Here is a 16,166-nt window from a genome sequence, read left to right as displayed (position 1 = left end):
ACTTTAAGAAAATTAAGTCTGTTAAAGTTCTAAATATTTAAATTTTCAATATGATATATACCTTTTTTAACCTCTTATCATGGGTTATGACAATCCAAATAAATTGTTCCAACAAATATTTGGTTTTGTGGAATAAAGAAAATAGAACCTATTCTTCCTTTTCTCTACGCTATTTTATTCTTAGTTTATAATAGGTGTGAAAGTTAGACCCGTGCCAAAATTTATCTTAAATAGACTAAATTAATATGACATATTAAAGACGTGTGCACCTTGCTATCATAAAAAATGTGTTATTGCATACGCATATATTGTTTGATATTTTGGTACTACCAAAGATAAAGAATTAATCTCTTTTGAGATATATGATTACTCATCCCAACAAATATCGCTATAAAGAATTAAACTTTTAATTTTTTGGTTATATTGTGGATCTAATAGAACCTTACAGTACTAAACCAATATTATTGTTGAATTATGGTGACACAAAACATATCATCACATTGAATGTTAGGTGTAACCTATTTAAAACTAATTAAGGACTAAATCTCACATATGTAAAACTAAAGCCTAAGTGAAGTATAAAGATTTATATATTGGTTAATACATCATTCATCATTTATTTATATTACTTTTCTTAAAGAGCAAATAATAATTAAAAATGAATAGTAAATATTAAATAATAATATATAAAACTTTTAGCTGATATTTTTTTCTCATTGAATAATAGGTATTTTAGATCCCAATTGCCATCCTCCATTTTCTTTGTCTTGCTTCAACTAACTCCCATAATTCTCCTCATACACCCTTCTCCAACCTGGTGAACCCCTAAATCCCAATTCTACCCCTACCCTTCCCCCAAATTACAATCATGTACAACACCATGCTCGTTAACTGCTCCGGCTGCGCCACCCCACTCATGCTCCCTCCCGGCGCCGGATCCATCCGCTGTGCCCTCTGCCACGCCGTCACTCACCTCTCCGATCCCCGCTCCATCCCTCCGCCTCATCACCCTCCCTCTTCCACCCCCGCTCCGCCAACTCCTCCGTCACCTTACAACCACGCGCCGCCGGGACCCCTGCCGAACCCTCACGGTCGCAAGAGGGCCGTGATCATCGGTATCTCGTACCGATTCTCGCGGCATGAGCTCAAGGGATGCATCAATGACGCTAAGTGTATGCGTTATCTTCTCATTAATAAGTTCAATTTTCCAGAAGCTTCTATTATCATGCTTACTGGTACGTTATTTGATCTTGTTTCAGCTTTTAATCGCTTCATTTACAATTTTCTTATGATTGCACTTTTCTCAGTAATTCTGAATTTACTTAACTTTTTTGGTTAGTTTCGTTTAAATTATTAGCATATGCTAAATATGATAAGGCAAGGTTTAAAATTAAGACAAGGTTACGGACTATTACCCGAAAATGTGGCCGATGTGATCGCAATTGCGTTATCTGTGGTTTCGGAGACTTCCAAAACTGGTACTTATGAAATAATAAATGCTAAACCCTATAGGGAATAAATGGAAACTCGAAATCGATATTATAATTATTGATAATTGGTAATAAGCAACTGTTTGAATATAAGTTATACTTCGATCTGTGATTAGGTACTGGTTAGTGAGATATTGTATGAGATGAGATACTCTATGCACCTATCATATTTAGCGAATTGCTATGTCGTGTTAAGAGTTTCCGTTAGAGGTTACAAAACACCAAAAAAGAAGTGTGTGAATTAACTTATTCTCTTAACTGTGTTTTTCTCTAAAAAGAAGATTTATTATTACCCATTACTGTTGTATCAGACCAGTGCTTGCACGATTCTTCTTGACCACCGAGTCTCTGACAAATTTTGATTTGCATTGCTAATATGGAAATGATACAAACTCAACATTGCATCTTTTCAGTTTATCATTATATAGAGATCATCTGAGAGGGACTTTTATTACTCTGATTTGTTCGTTTCAAATTTTCAGTTCTCTTAGCATTCTGATTATAGATAAAAAAATATTTTTTTCGTTTTTGTTTTCGGCAAAAGAAGTGGCCAAAGCTCAACTGGCAACAAAAACTAATTAATAGATACTAGACGAGGTAATGTGACCCCTACACCATCAATACCTAACTAAGCTCAACATGAGGAACATCACTAGCATGATTTCTCCAATTGGCTAACAGATCATACCATGATAAGCATATGTATGAATTGCTACTCTTAATTTCTTTTAATCAGTGTCCAAATCATATTGAAAAGAGAAGTGGTGAAGGCCCCTTTTTGGGGTGAATAATGGAACTGGCCCAAATAAAGGAAAATTTTAAGTTAATATGGGGAGTAAATACTCCCGTTACACTTGAGAGAATAATGTTCACAATCTTCAAAGGACGATTATAAAAAATAACCAAACCTGCCATATGTTGAAGACTCAAAGTGGTTAGGATATCAGCACACTTGTTAGCTTCATCCTACATGCCCCATTCACATGCTGAATTTGAACCTCCCATGGTCTCTGCAGCAGCGTCTTGATTTTTTCGTGTACCATCCCACTGCTACCACCACCACCCGACCACTGCCGTCACTAATCACCACTAAAAGGAGGGTGCCAGTGACTGTTTTGGAGGGTGCCGAGCAGCAGTGTTGGGTGCTGGGTGCTGGGCAGAGGTGGAAGGTGGCGTTCAATTGTGGCAGTAGTAAAGGTTGCATGGCAGCAGTAATTTCTATTTAAGAGCACTACAAAAAATGTAGGTTATTTTTAATTTGTATTTAAGAGTGATGTCCATCAAGTCCGGCTGAGTATCCAGACCATGTTTGGTGTTTGTTCGAGCCAATTAAAGCTGTCAGAAACAATGAGACAACCCCTAAAAACTATAGAAGCGTAATAACAGAGGACACTGAACAGCGAAGTTAGACATGCAAGGCAGTATTTTTTTTATAATCATTCATGTCAGTATTGATTCAAGAAGGAGGCTAGCATTCTTATACCATATCAAAACAGAGTTTGTTTGAGGAAAATCATGTCTAGGCTGCATGTTGATCTCTTAACTTGCAATTGCAGTCAACTTAGAAACAAACAAGGACCTACCTAGTGAGTAGCTAAGCTACAGCGTATCACTACCTAAGGATGAGATATAAAAAAATACACTTAAAAAGTTGACAATCTAAAAGAACTCAGGTCTAGCGAATTTTTTGAAGTTCATTCTGGTCTTAATAATCTATATTAAGATTTGATTTGCAATGCATATTTTGGTTAGTTTTAGCATTAGGGAGATTTCAGTTTCTCATCCCTTTTTTAATTTATAAAGCATATGTACTATTACTCATACTTATCATTTGAATTTCAAAATGCAGAAGAAGAAGATCCTCATGGCCCCAAATTTCCAACCAAGAACAACATCAGGATGGCAATGTTTTGGCTTGCACAAGGATGTCAACCAGGAGATTCCCTGGTTTTTCATTATTCTGGTCATGGATCACAGCAGAGGAGCTATAGTGGTGAAGAAGCTGATGGGTTTGATGAAACTCTTTGTCCCCTTGATTTTGAAACACAGGGTATGATTGTAGACGACGAGATTAATACAGCAATGGTCAGACCTCTTCCTCATGGAGTTAGGCTGCATGCACTAATTGATGCCTGCCATAGTGGCACTGTTCTAGATTTGCCATTTCTTTGCAGAATGAACAGGTTACCTTCTCTGAACATTATGTTTTTTATTTTCTAATTGCATGGTTAAACAATTATGAATTTTGGCTTTGTTGACACTTGCATTTTGATGTTTGATAAATAGGTCTTAACTTTGCATGAATTATTCTAAAGCAAAAATATACTTACATCCTCTGCTGAAAAATAAAGTGGTTTCAAGTCTAGTAATTATGCATGTGATTGTCCATCAACCCATTTGATACTTGATAACACCTTTTCATTTTATTTGTTATCAATTCATCCTTTTCAATTTCTAAGCTCGATATCAAGTTTATTTATGTCAAATTAGCTTGTGAAGTGTTGTCAACAACAACAACCAAGCCTTAGTCCCTCTAGGTGAGGTCTGCTACATGATCGAACGACGCCATAATGCTCTATCTTAAATTATGTCCATTGACCAAGCCTGTGAAGTATTTTCATTTTCACTATTTTTTACCTCCAATGAGAAAATGAATGTGGATGAGTGGAAGAGCACTTTGACATCTGTTCGCAAGAATATAGGAGGCATGCAAAATTGGGCAGACTATATATAGGGTTAAAGTTCATGAGTTTAGAGAGGAACGCAAGGAAAAAGAATTGTCCATTAGGAAGGAAGATAATGCGTGTCTTATCAAAAAAAGGAAGATAATGCGTGTAAGGGCGATCTTAGGGAGGCAGGAAATTTACTGATCAAGGAATTAGGAGAGAGGTTCCAAGACTCTTGTGTGGCCTGTAGTATCCTTTTCTTTCTCTTTCTGTTCTGAGCTTTTCCTTTCTGGTGTAATGACTTCCTGGGTACTGCTTTCTCACCGAGAGTGGTAACTAGAGGAGTTTCTTTGTGGATATTCAATAAAATCAGCAATCCAGTATCATGTTTGATGTTTCTATTAGTATACCAGGAACCAATTATGCTTTATAGGGAAGCCAACCATGTAGGCTATATTCCAACAGATGTAGAAAAACCTATGATATGGCACCACGAAAACTAATGAGGAAAGCTCTAGAGTAGAAAAGAGTTTTTAATTTTTAATTTTTATTGGGTAATAAGAACTCGTGTAAAGTCATGACATCTAACACATGATTTACCTATAACATAAACAATAGGTTTGCAACGAGAGTTGATGGTGTCTAACCCTTTTCAATTTGCACATCTGAAAGCCATTGCCAATGTTGCAAATATGCAATCCTAGTTGTGCCTAGAAGAATATATTCTAAAGTTGTGAGAGAAGCTTAGAATGAGAGAGTTTTAGATTAAGAGTAAGACTGAGTATATTGAATGCAGGTTTAGTAAAAATACAAGTTGTCAATAATTTGGAGCTGAAAATTATGATTCAAGTTTCTTGGATGCAATGATGATATTCTTCAGTAATGTTTTATGATTTCTAAAATGATCATGACTATCAAACTCAAGAAGGAAAACTTTTTTGTATAGCTATAAAACTAGCATTGCTATATGGTAGTGAATGTTAGGCAATGAAGTGTCAAGAAGAGCGAAAGATAAATGTGGCAAATATGATAATGCTAATGGCATTGAGTGGATATACAGTTGTAGATAAGATATTGTGTGCTAGAGATTTAGAATGACACTTACCAAGGAAAATATAATAGAAACTTGCCTAAGGTGGTTTGGTTATGTGAGATGAAGGTGAATAGATTTGATACCAATAGTGTTTATTGATTTATTGAACTGACTCCACCTAGTGGAATAAGGCTTACTTATTGTGTTTTCATGATTAAATATATGCAGCAATTTTTTTTCCGTAGAATATAATGTAGTTCTCGGATAGCCAGCATTTACTCTGTTTCTTTCTTCTTTATAAATAGGATGGGACAGTATGTATGGGAGGACCATCGCCCCCGGTCAGGTGTATGGAAAGGATCAAATGGTGGAGAAGTTATCTCCTTTAGTGGATGCGATGATCATCAAACTTCTGCTGATACATCTGTAAGTTTTAGATTATTTAAGTTGATATCTGTCTGAGACTGTTTCAGTGTATACATGTGAAACCTCGTGTTTGGAAATATGATCAATTGTGGCTGTGAACAGGCACTATCGAAGATTACATCAACTGGGGCCATGACGTATTGCTTCATCCAAGCCATAGAGCGTGGTCATGGGGCTACCTATGGAAGCATTCTTACTGCTATGCGCAGTGCCATAAGAAACGTTGGCAATGATGGTGGTGTTGCGGGTGGCGGCGTGGTAACATCTCTTGTCTCCATGCTATTGACTGGAGGTAGTCTCACTGGTGTTGGTGGTGGACTGAAACAGGTAAAATATACTTGAATTGATGGAAAGTGTTTGATCATAGGGATAACATATCACTATCTGTGCCAGTTCTCTATGGCACTCCTCTGTTTTCTTAAGAGAATGAGATTTAAGTTTAACTAACTTAAACCATAAGGTCACGAGTTCAAATCCGAGAAACAATCTCTCTGCTTGTGGGATATAAGGTTGTGTACACGAGTACATCTACCTTCCTCATACCTCACTAAGTGGAAGTCTCATGCAGTGGGTCGTCCTTTTTTAAATATCCATTAAATTTTGTTTTCTCGGCCAGTCAGAGTCATATGAACTATGAAGTTGATATGGGTAGTGGTACAGTCATACACCACCTACAGTTCTTTACAAGTTTGTGTGTATTGAGAGGCTATTCAAAGTTGAACTGACTTCTGCTTTTGTTTCAACAGGAACCTCAGTTAACAGCATGCGAGCCTTTTGATGTGTATACAAAACCTTTCTCTTTATGATATTCAATATGCTTTATACTGCATTGTTTTCCTTTTTGATGCCATTGTATATGAGCATATATTGATAACCAATGACAAACTAATGTTTATAAGTTTATGACACAGTAGATAAGGTTCTGTTTTTGGAAATCAGTGAAGATGTGTTTGGTTCAAATTATGTTTATCCTTGATAATCTGATCCTGTTTTTATGCTTATAAAGTTATAATAATGACCTTGTTTGCGTCAGTTTTTGGTTATTTTGATATGTGATGATATAATAAAATCTAGAGGAAAAACTGTATGCATTGTTTAAGAGTTTAATACCATGTCGGTCTATCGTCTACCATTTATTTTCAATTATCTTTGACTATTCAAAAAAGTAATACAAATGAAGGCTAAATGGTGTATTAACCGTGTACAAATCTTTATACTAATAATGTATAAATATTATACTCTAAAATCTAATACCTATTATACCCATAGCATGCGATTATTCAAGCAATTTCCCCACCCCAATCCTAACCCAACATGGGAGAATTTCTGAAAGGCAATGCCCAAATGATTCCAACCCATGTTTGACCATATCTTCTCGATTGAGTCCAAGATTAGGAACTAACATTTGATGATGAGAGCATTTGATTGATTTATCTCCAGATAAGAAGTGGTGTGAGATAGTAAAGGAAAAACAACATACATTAATATTTGTATCTTTTTTATTTAAAATGAGATTATATTTTTACTCTTACGACTTAAAGAAAAAAATCACTTTCCTCTCCGGGAGTCTCACTCAGATAAAGCAAGCAAAGGCTTGTTAACATGATACAATGTTGGAGAAGTTGGAAATTTTGACTCAAAATGAAGTATTGAAGGAGACTGGTTCATGGGAGGAATACCACCTTTTGGGTAGCACAAATGGGAAAAATATGCAACCATGTCCATGACTGTTTAGGAAGTTTTATTAGTTTTAATCCTAAAATTAATATGTAAATAACTAAATATCACAATGATAGTTATAATTATAACGAATTAATTATAAAGGCTACCAAAAGACATATTAATTATAAAAAGTTATTATATATTTAAAATAAGTTTAGAGAATATTAAATTTATAAACTCAGCTTATTTGATTGTTCATCATTTATATTGAAAAAAATAGTATTTAGATAATATTTAACACAACAAGGTATTTTGTAATTGTACATATATTCATAGGAATACACATCATGAACCAAATCCTTTTTTTAAGTTATTCTCTGTAATTTTATATCATCAGTGTATAAATTTTAAACTCTTCACAAAAACCTGAGAATGATATTGATGGTAATAACATTCTCTAATATATGATTCCAACTAATACAATTCTAAACCTTAAAACAAAGTTCTCCCTAAACTATAGATTATTATTATTCCTTTAAAATTTTCACTTTGTATATGATTCTTTAAAATTCCAAACCTACATGTATATTTTAAAAAAATAAAATTATAAGATTAAAAATTAAAGAAATTAAAAGACAAATACAACATCTAAGATACCAGTGATAAGCATTGTCAAATTATTAAATGATAATAACTAATGACTTTGAAAAATATATTTATCATATATTACTAAATCATCTTTAATTAAATTTATTAAATTTTCTTGTTAATCTAAAAAATAAATATGCTTTCAAGAATATTGAATAAAAAAATGATTAAAACATAAAAATATCAAGTAATCATCTTACATAGTAATAGAGTTAGAAAATGACAATATATAATAGATTGCGTGATTGTGAGATTGATTGTGAATCGCGTTGGTTCAAGTGGTACATGCTTGATTCCCTTAAGCAAGAACCCGGTTCGAATCTTGTAGATAGAAAAAAGTGAAAGAATAATCATACAACCCATGTTCCTTACCAAAAAGTGAAAGAATACTCTAGCAACACAAAAACTCTACCATAATACCTTGTACCATGGTTTACTTAGAAGGGCTACTTTTCTTTGCCTCTAAATTCATCTCATACTGTGTGAAAGGAGAGACCATTATCAAAGAAAAACAGATACAAAGATTCTTTGTGTTGGTCACAACTCAAAACTCTTAACCATTCATACACAATTCTCTAATTGTATATTTATTCTCTCGTACTAATTTATTGTTCCTTTATGAACTAATTCCCTTTGAGAAACGAATTAAATTTTTACCTACAGTTTAAGTAAAAGAAAATGACAATAATTGGTACTGTACATTCACTTGTACCGTACCAAAGAGAACCACGTACCAAAGAATAATTTGATAGGGTAATGTACGGTGTATTACGTACTCATACCCATACCAAAGAGAGTTACATATCAAATGACTATACTCTTAACTGTAATAAAAATGATGATCTAGTATACGAGACTCTCGTCTAATAAATATAAGGAAAGTAAATATAAATGGTCTTACTCTGCACACAACAACACATTTTTTTAAAGATTTGAACATGTAATCTTATCTTCAATAACCAACAAATCTACCATTAAGCTTAGGCTTATTCTAAAAAAATATAATTGTGTAATAGAGGAATGTTTCTATTATGGTTCTTTCTAGGAAAAAATAACTCTATGAAACTTGTGAGGAAAATACTTATAATAGAAAAAATAGAGAGATATGATGAAATAGTAATAGTACCTAATGAGCTGTAAAAATAGCTTTTTGTTTGTATAATGCATATAAAATACAATTGATGAGCATCATTTATAGTGTGGGTCAATGGAACATATTCTTTAGTTACCCCTTTAGATACCATTGTGAAGATTTCAATGGACTAACACTCAAAGCAATGATGGAATCTCTTCTTTGGAATAATCCACTATACTTTGTTTTTCAGCTTTTCCTTTCTCTACATATTTCCAGGTTCTTCTATTTTCTACAAGTGTATGCACATAATATACCCTACTTATGACCCTTCTGTTCATAATCAAAGCATTACATATCTGTAAGTATTTTTTGCTTGTCAAATATAAAACTTTTGGAATTGATAACTTTTTGTGAAACTTGTATAGATATATGATGTTGGTTACTTGGTTTTGAATTTGAGTGCTGACAAAAGTATGAGTTCATTTGAATTCTGCATGATAAGCTATGGACTTGATTTGTTTATTTCAAGCTGTTAGGGGGAGCATATCTGATGTCCCGTAATTTGTGTCACTTTGTGTGCTATGAGCTATGATTGGTTGAAACAAATGTACTTACAGTTAAAAGTTTAATTATTAAGTATTTTCTGACCGATCACAGATAATGACATATGGAGTGACACAAATTGAGGGACAGAAGATGTGCTACTGCTGTTAAGGGTACTTTGTTTTGGCCTTTACTATGTTGATCAATTGATAGAAGAGAGAATCAATCCTACTATGGCCTTATTTACTATGTCTTCTTTATCAGGAATGCCCAATATTGCTGCATGATAAGAAAATGACATAAATGACTATGATTGAGTATCAGTGATCCGAAATTCCAGTTCCGAAATAAGACTTTCGATTTCGTGGTAGCCAATGTTCTCTAGCTAGTGGAAAATTAACTTATGATTATTAATCTTTCTTGTATATTAGACTTTACTGATGTTTTTGTTTCCTTGTCCTTCACTCCAAGGAATGCCAATCTTACTTTCTTCCTATTTCAGAAGTTGTTGACCGATAAAAATGGGAGCCGCGCTTTGTTGTGTTGGCAAGCCAAGCAAGCAAAAGAGCTTGGATTGGGAGCTTGAAGGGAAAATAGTTGAAATGAAAAGATATAGAATTGGTCAGACAAAATTTAAATCAATTGATAGCATAGTTATGCTGTTCCCTATGTTCAAGGAGAGACTGAAAATACTAAGGGAAATGTTTGAACAATATGGTATGTCTTAATGCCCTTGTATGTTACTGTTCTTGATTCTATGATATAAAAAATGAACATTTATGATGTATCTTTCACAGATGAAGACTCTAATGGATCTATAGAACCCAATGAATTGAAAAAGCTTGTAGAACATCTTCAACTTCATCTTCCAGAGGAACACATTAAGAATCTTTTTCATTATTGTGATATTGATGGAAGCAAGGGAATACAGTTTAATGAATTTATTGTTCTTCTATGTCTCATCCACCTCCTGCAAGAACCTCCAACTTCTGATAATGTATTCATCAAAAACTTAATTATGCTTTGTTGATATTTTTTGGTACTACTAAGGGTATCTTCTCACCTTATGGGTAAGGAACTGATCCCTTTCGGGGTGTCGCTCATAGGAATCGAACCCTTGATCTTTTGGTCATTGGTCATCCTGGAGATCTAGCGGAACCTTACATCAATAAACCAATGCCTTGTTGGTTATGCTTTGTTGATATTGAACATATATGATATATGCTTGTTCTGTTTAATCTCTATAGCATATATGATAGCTTTATTTTTTGTCTCAGTCATCAAAGACAGAGTTAGCACAACTTGGAGAAACTTTTGATACTATAGTAGAAGTCTTTTTGTTCTTTGATAAAAATGGTGATGGGAAGCTTAACAAGAAGGACATGGTCAAGACCCTGAATGAGACTAATCCTTTGGAAAGATCTCCGGCGCACATCACTCGCAACCGATTTAGTATTACTATTTACTTCACTTCAATGCATCCTTTAAAGTTCTGTTTGTTCTTTCATTTTCTTTGCACTATTTTTAACCTCATATGACTTGGTTTTGTCTTACTTGCAGAAGAAATGGACTGGGACAGGAATGGGCAAGTCACTTTTAGAGAGTTCCTCTTTGGTTTCATCAAATGGATTGGGATTGATGTTGATGAATAGATGCACCAAATAAGAAGTTACACTACAAAGAGGATTGCTTGGAGTTATATTGTTTGATTTTGGGTATAAGATTGGATTATCTTATCTTAATATTGTTTGGAGAGACCGTTTCCGGATTTGAACTAGTGATATCTTGATCACTATGCAACAACCTTACCATTGCGTTGAGGCTCACCCTCTAATATAGAAAAAAATTGAAGTGCCGATGTAAATATATAAGTACTGATTCAGCATAAAGCTGCATTTATATTTGATACATCAAGGTCAAGTTATATACAATTTCTTATGTAAGTAATAAGCATATAAAATAGATAAAACATGGGGAAACAAAGAAGAAAAAGCTTTCTCTATTTTACAAAAAATTTCAGTACTCTTGTGTAACTTATTACTGTATTCCTAGAGCTTGAATTCTCTTAACCAATGACAAAGAACTAGCATTTCTTTGTTTCCATTCTTCTATGCTCTCCTTGCTTCTTTCAATGAGTAATTTGTCATTGCCATCAAGGATGCTTACTATTTGTCTCATGCATGGTCTTAATTCCGGGTTACAACGGGTGCAAGCAATTCCTAATCTTACCAATCTCATCAGTTCTTTATCATTATACTCTCCATTGAGTCTTATATCTGCTAACTCCTTCAACGGTCTTTTTCTCATCTCGAATTCATGAACCTTCTTCACCAATAGCACCTCTGGCTGTCTGAAATCAACTGCCATTTGTCCACTTACAACTTCAAGCACCACCATGCCAAAGCTATAAACATCGGCCGCAACGGTTGCTTCACCAGATTCCACGTATTCTGGTGACATGTAGCCAAAAATCCCGCGAACGGATTTGCTAGTGTCAGTGGTTGTATGATGGTCATGCTCATTTCTTGACAAAAATTCAGCTAGAGCAAAACTGCCAAGTCTCGGGTTCATGTCCGGTTCAAGAATTACAGCCGAAGAGGTGATGTTTCTGTGAATGACTTGTTCCTCCCATTCCTCATGCAGATATAGAATTGCCGAAGCAAGTGATTTCAATATGTTATATCTGTGATGCCATTGGAGGACCGGATTCCCAATGCCACCATTTTTATGATGGAGAAGTACTTGACTAAGAATTCTACTAGCTGAATAATCATAAACAACAAGCATCTCTCCTTGCTCGGTGCACCATCCACGAAGTTTCACCAAGTTCCTATGGTGAAGCCTTCCTAGATTCCTGAGTTCATTGGAGAATCTATCACGCAACGCAGGACATGTTTTCATCCCGAGCCGTTTCACCAAAACATGGCAATTTCCATCAAGGATGCCGTGATAAGCGGTTCCAAAGTCTAGCTCTGCCACCCTTTTTGAGTCTGAGAAGTTATCTGTAGCTGAAACAATCTCCTTGTATGATATTTCCCTTGGAGTTTCAAACCCGAGAAACTGTCGCTGGTTATGCTGCACTCTCTTAGAAGAGATGATTTCGCTGTTTTTTTGTTCAGCAGTTACATATACAGTTTCACCTGCAGCTGTGACATAGTTGGATGAAGTGTAGTTTGTGATCATGCTACCATTCTCTGTGGAAGTTCTAGTGCAACTCTTGCTGCTTCGACTAGTCTCGTATGGAGAAGAAGACAAAGAGATGTATAGAGGACTAGATTGAAATGAAGGGAGTGTTGGTAATTTGCAAGAAAAGTCAGAAAGTGCTTCCACAATCCATTTCATGCTTGGCCTCAACTTTGGGTCATGGAATGTGCAGATAAGGCCAATATGAATCAGATGCTGCATCTCATTCAGCCCATAGGAACCATCCGGTAGCCGAACATCGCCTGCCTCGAGAAGCTTCCCTTCGTCAGAAAGCCTTCTGATCCAATCAAGCAAAATGATTTGATCATCAGGGTATGTGAGATTGATTGCTCTCCTTCCGGATACGACCTCTAGCACAACTATCCCAAAGCTAAAGACATCTGATTTCGAGGTAGAATTGCTTGGTCTCTCCAAGCTTTCAGGGGGAAGATAGCCAATTGTACCGCCAATTCTCGATGTCTCTCCCAACCGAAACTGGTCAATTCTGGCTGATGTTTTCCTTGTCTTATACTCAATCTCATGTTCTAGCCACCTTGCCATGCCGAAGTCACCTAACCGAGCGTTGTAATGAGAATCGAGCATCACATTGCTGGTTTTCACATCCCTGTGAATGATTTGAGTTTCTAATTGTTCATGAAGATAATACAATGCAGCTGCCAAACCTTTCACAATTTTCACCCTTTGTCCCCAACTAAGAAGCTCTGCCTTCAAATTCTCGTTCCTGCGAAAAAGTTTGCGGTCGAGACTGCAATTAGGCATGTAATCATAAACAAGATACAACTGATCTTCATGAACACACCAACCCCTCAGCCTGACAAGATTCCTATGGCGAAGATCGGCTACGGCTGTCAACTCTGCAGCAAAACTCTTCTCAAATTGCTTCCCTTTCTCTGCTAAGCAACATTTCACAGCAACAACAGTTCCATCACTTGGCAAAACAGCCTTATAAACTTTGCCAAATCCTCCACTCCCAACAACTTCATCTTCATTGAAACCATTTGATCCTATGAAAAGCTCAGCATAGCTGAAAATTCTTGGATTGTCCCTACCAATCTTTAGAGAAACTTGCACACCATCTATGTCATGAAACACACTAGAGTTTTTGTTGTTGTTCTTTACTTTATGCATTCCATGGTTGCAACTTCTACACCATCCTGAGTCATATAACTTTCTTAAACAATCTTTGAGAAAAGAAAGAACTTCTCCACCACAATCCCTGTGGGGATGTTTGGCCTTAACTTCTTGTTTCTTTGGAGTTTGAAAGGCTTGTTCAGTAGCCATTTCTGGTTGCTCCATGTACCAGAATTTGTTGCTAAAACAATGCAGATATGAGTAAACATATATATATATATAGTTCCCTTGTATGTTATACCGGTATGAACAATGATGTGTTGTCTCAAACCATGTTTCATATCAATAATAATGAAACAAAAAAATTAATGAATATTTAAATTTTTTTAATTAACATAATATATTTTCGTTGGTTAGAACAGGATTTTAGATATGATTTGGGAGGGATATCAGATCCTAAAATTATACGGGTACAAACACCTTATTTACTCGGCTACACGGTTTGTCATTTTTTAATAGTTAATTTTGACAACGGGATTTTATTTGGACGGTTAAAAAATATATGTGCATAATTTTTAATCTTAATCGTTTATATATGGTTGTAATATCCATATTTTTGTAAAAAATAGTGAAATTTATTGTTCTGATAGTTTTACGGTCTCTATATATATAAAAGTTCTATATATATAAAAGTGAAGATTTACTTACTTTAAAATTAAGTTTTTTAAATTTAGTTCTCATTACAGCCATCAATTTTATAGATATCTAATGATTTAGATCAACTTGCTAATTCAAACCATTAGATTTCCCTCCTAGAATTGATCGTGAATTCCTCGTCTCTATATATAATATTGTTTTAATGTGGTGGGTGGTATTTTGTCCAACGCGTTTAGTTTGGGCAGTTGAATTGTATTCAATTATCCGCCAAATTGGAACCTACCTCTATAATGGTGCCAGCATTCAGTATAGTCAAATCTATTCACACTTTGACATTAAATGTGGAACAATAAAGTAAGAGGTAAATCAATACAAACGTGAAGAAGGATGAAAAGAGAAGAAAAAACTAATAACAATACTAATATGCCTTTTAGCTGTATCATTATAATTGTAATTGATGTTAACTCTGTAACAGGTGAAGACATTTTGTGTCATACAAAAAAATGTGTCACTCTAGCTAACATTTCTCGATCAAAAAAATATATTTAAATTTAGTATAATAATTTACTTTTTTTTTACTAATTATTATAGGAAGTGATATATGAAGTGATATATTTTTTAGAATAATAAATGTCTCTTCTAACCCAATTTCTAAATGGACTTGTTTTAGGATTTAAATTTGATGTTAAATTTTCTATACCCAAGTTATGAGTTTTTATCTATACATTCTTTTAAACACTATTTTTAAAAGAGTTTTTGTTATTGGTGAAATACGTGACACTTATTAAATAAAGAGTAAATATTATGTGATTGGTACCTACATGAATTTAATTCACTAGGACAATAAGAAAGAGTTTGTAAAAAGAGAGAGAGAACAACTTTGAGTAATGTAGTTTATAATAACTCTGTGTAGTGGATTATATTTGGTAAAATTGATTTAGATATAAAATAATTAATAATAGAAGGAGGAGAAAGTGTGATAAGTTTTGTGAAACAGATTCTTTAATGGATTAACATTTAGTTCCATTATCATATTTGTAACCTGTAAGTATGGGTGGAAACGGGTTAAACCGCCTATCAGGGGCCTATTACTTAGTTTATAACAGGTTAAGTTAGATTAGACTTTTTTTGTAAATAGGTCAGACTCAGGCTTTTTGAAAAGTCTATTTAGTTTAACAAGTCAGGCTTTAGGTCATCCAAATGACATATTAAGCCTAACAGGCCGACATATTTATTTATATTATGTAATAATGTTCATATTTTATAATTTCAATATATAAGTAATGTTATTATATATGTAATTTTAATATAAAAATGCATACAAAAATATAATTTAATTGTTAGGGTTATAAAAATCTATTTAAAAGTATGTATATTAGTTATTTAATTGGAGACATGATCACATATTTCAATATAATATAGTATAATAGGCTTGTTTAACAGGCCAGACAAAACTTTTAAACAGGTCAGACCTAGGTTTTGAAAAAAAAAAATTTAAATAGGTTAATAGGCCAGACCCAAACTCCTATATGATATATAGGCTCGGTCTGTTTAAGGGAAAACAGACATGTTTCCGCTTATATGTACATGAAGTGTGTTGGAAAATCATTTATATCTGAAATAAATATCTGTTTCAGCGCAATTATTGGGCATAAGTACAAAACAAAAGTTATACTGCTTGATAGATAAAA

The 16,166-nt window shown here is 34.3% G+C and overlaps 3 protein-coding genes across 5 annotated transcripts; 2 read left to right on the top strand and 1 right to left on the bottom strand.

The window, feature by feature from the left end:
* Positions 757–6,619, top strand: LOC109352495 (metacaspase-1). The gene is made up of 5 exons (XM_019594499.1): positions 757–1,235; positions 3,340–3,673; positions 5,495–5,615; positions 5,718–5,942; positions 6,362–6,619. The coding sequence occupies exons 1-5, from the start codon at positions 869–871 to the stop codon at positions 6,419–6,421; spliced, it is 1,107 nt and encodes a 368-aa protein (XP_019450044.1). The 5' UTR covers positions 757–868; the 3' UTR covers positions 6,422–6,619.
* On the top strand, positions 9,059–11,294 carry LOC109352494 (probable calcium-binding protein CML22). Of its 3 annotated transcripts, none has more exons than XM_019594498.1 (5): positions 9,059–9,358; positions 10,046–10,260; positions 10,341–10,540; positions 10,830–10,995; positions 11,104–11,294. In XM_019594498.1, exons 2-5 carry the CDS (start codon positions 10,065–10,067, stop codon positions 11,193–11,195), a joined length of 654 nt encoding a protein of 217 aa, XP_019450043.1. In that variant the 5' UTR covers positions 9,059–9,358; positions 10,046–10,064; the 3' UTR covers positions 11,196–11,294. The 3 variants fall into 3 exon arrangements, with proteins under 3 accessions (XP_019450043.1, XP_019450042.1, XP_019450041.1); XM_019594497.1 differs by having other exon boundaries at positions 9,062–9,358; positions 9,658–10,260; positions 10,821–10,995; XM_019594496.1 differs by having other exon boundaries at positions 9,063–9,358; positions 10,821–10,995.
* Positions 11,404–14,092, bottom strand: LOC109352493 (receptor like protein kinase S.2-like). Its single transcript, XM_019594494.1, has one exon. The coding sequence runs from the start codon at positions 14,041–14,043 to the stop codon at positions 11,581–11,583; it is 2,463 nt and encodes an 820-aa protein (XP_019450039.1). The 5' UTR covers positions 14,044–14,092; the 3' UTR covers positions 11,404–11,580.

This window comes from Lupinus angustifolius, chromosome LG07 (assembly GCF_001865875.1).
Source record: "Lupinus angustifolius cultivar Tanjil chromosome LG07, LupAngTanjil_v1.0, whole genome shotgun sequence".
Taxonomy (NCBI): Eukaryota; Viridiplantae; Streptophyta; class Magnoliopsida; order Fabales; family Fabaceae; genus Lupinus; species Lupinus angustifolius.
Note: the sequence above shows the minus strand (reverse complement) of the source record. Positions and strands in the feature narration are given on the sequence as shown.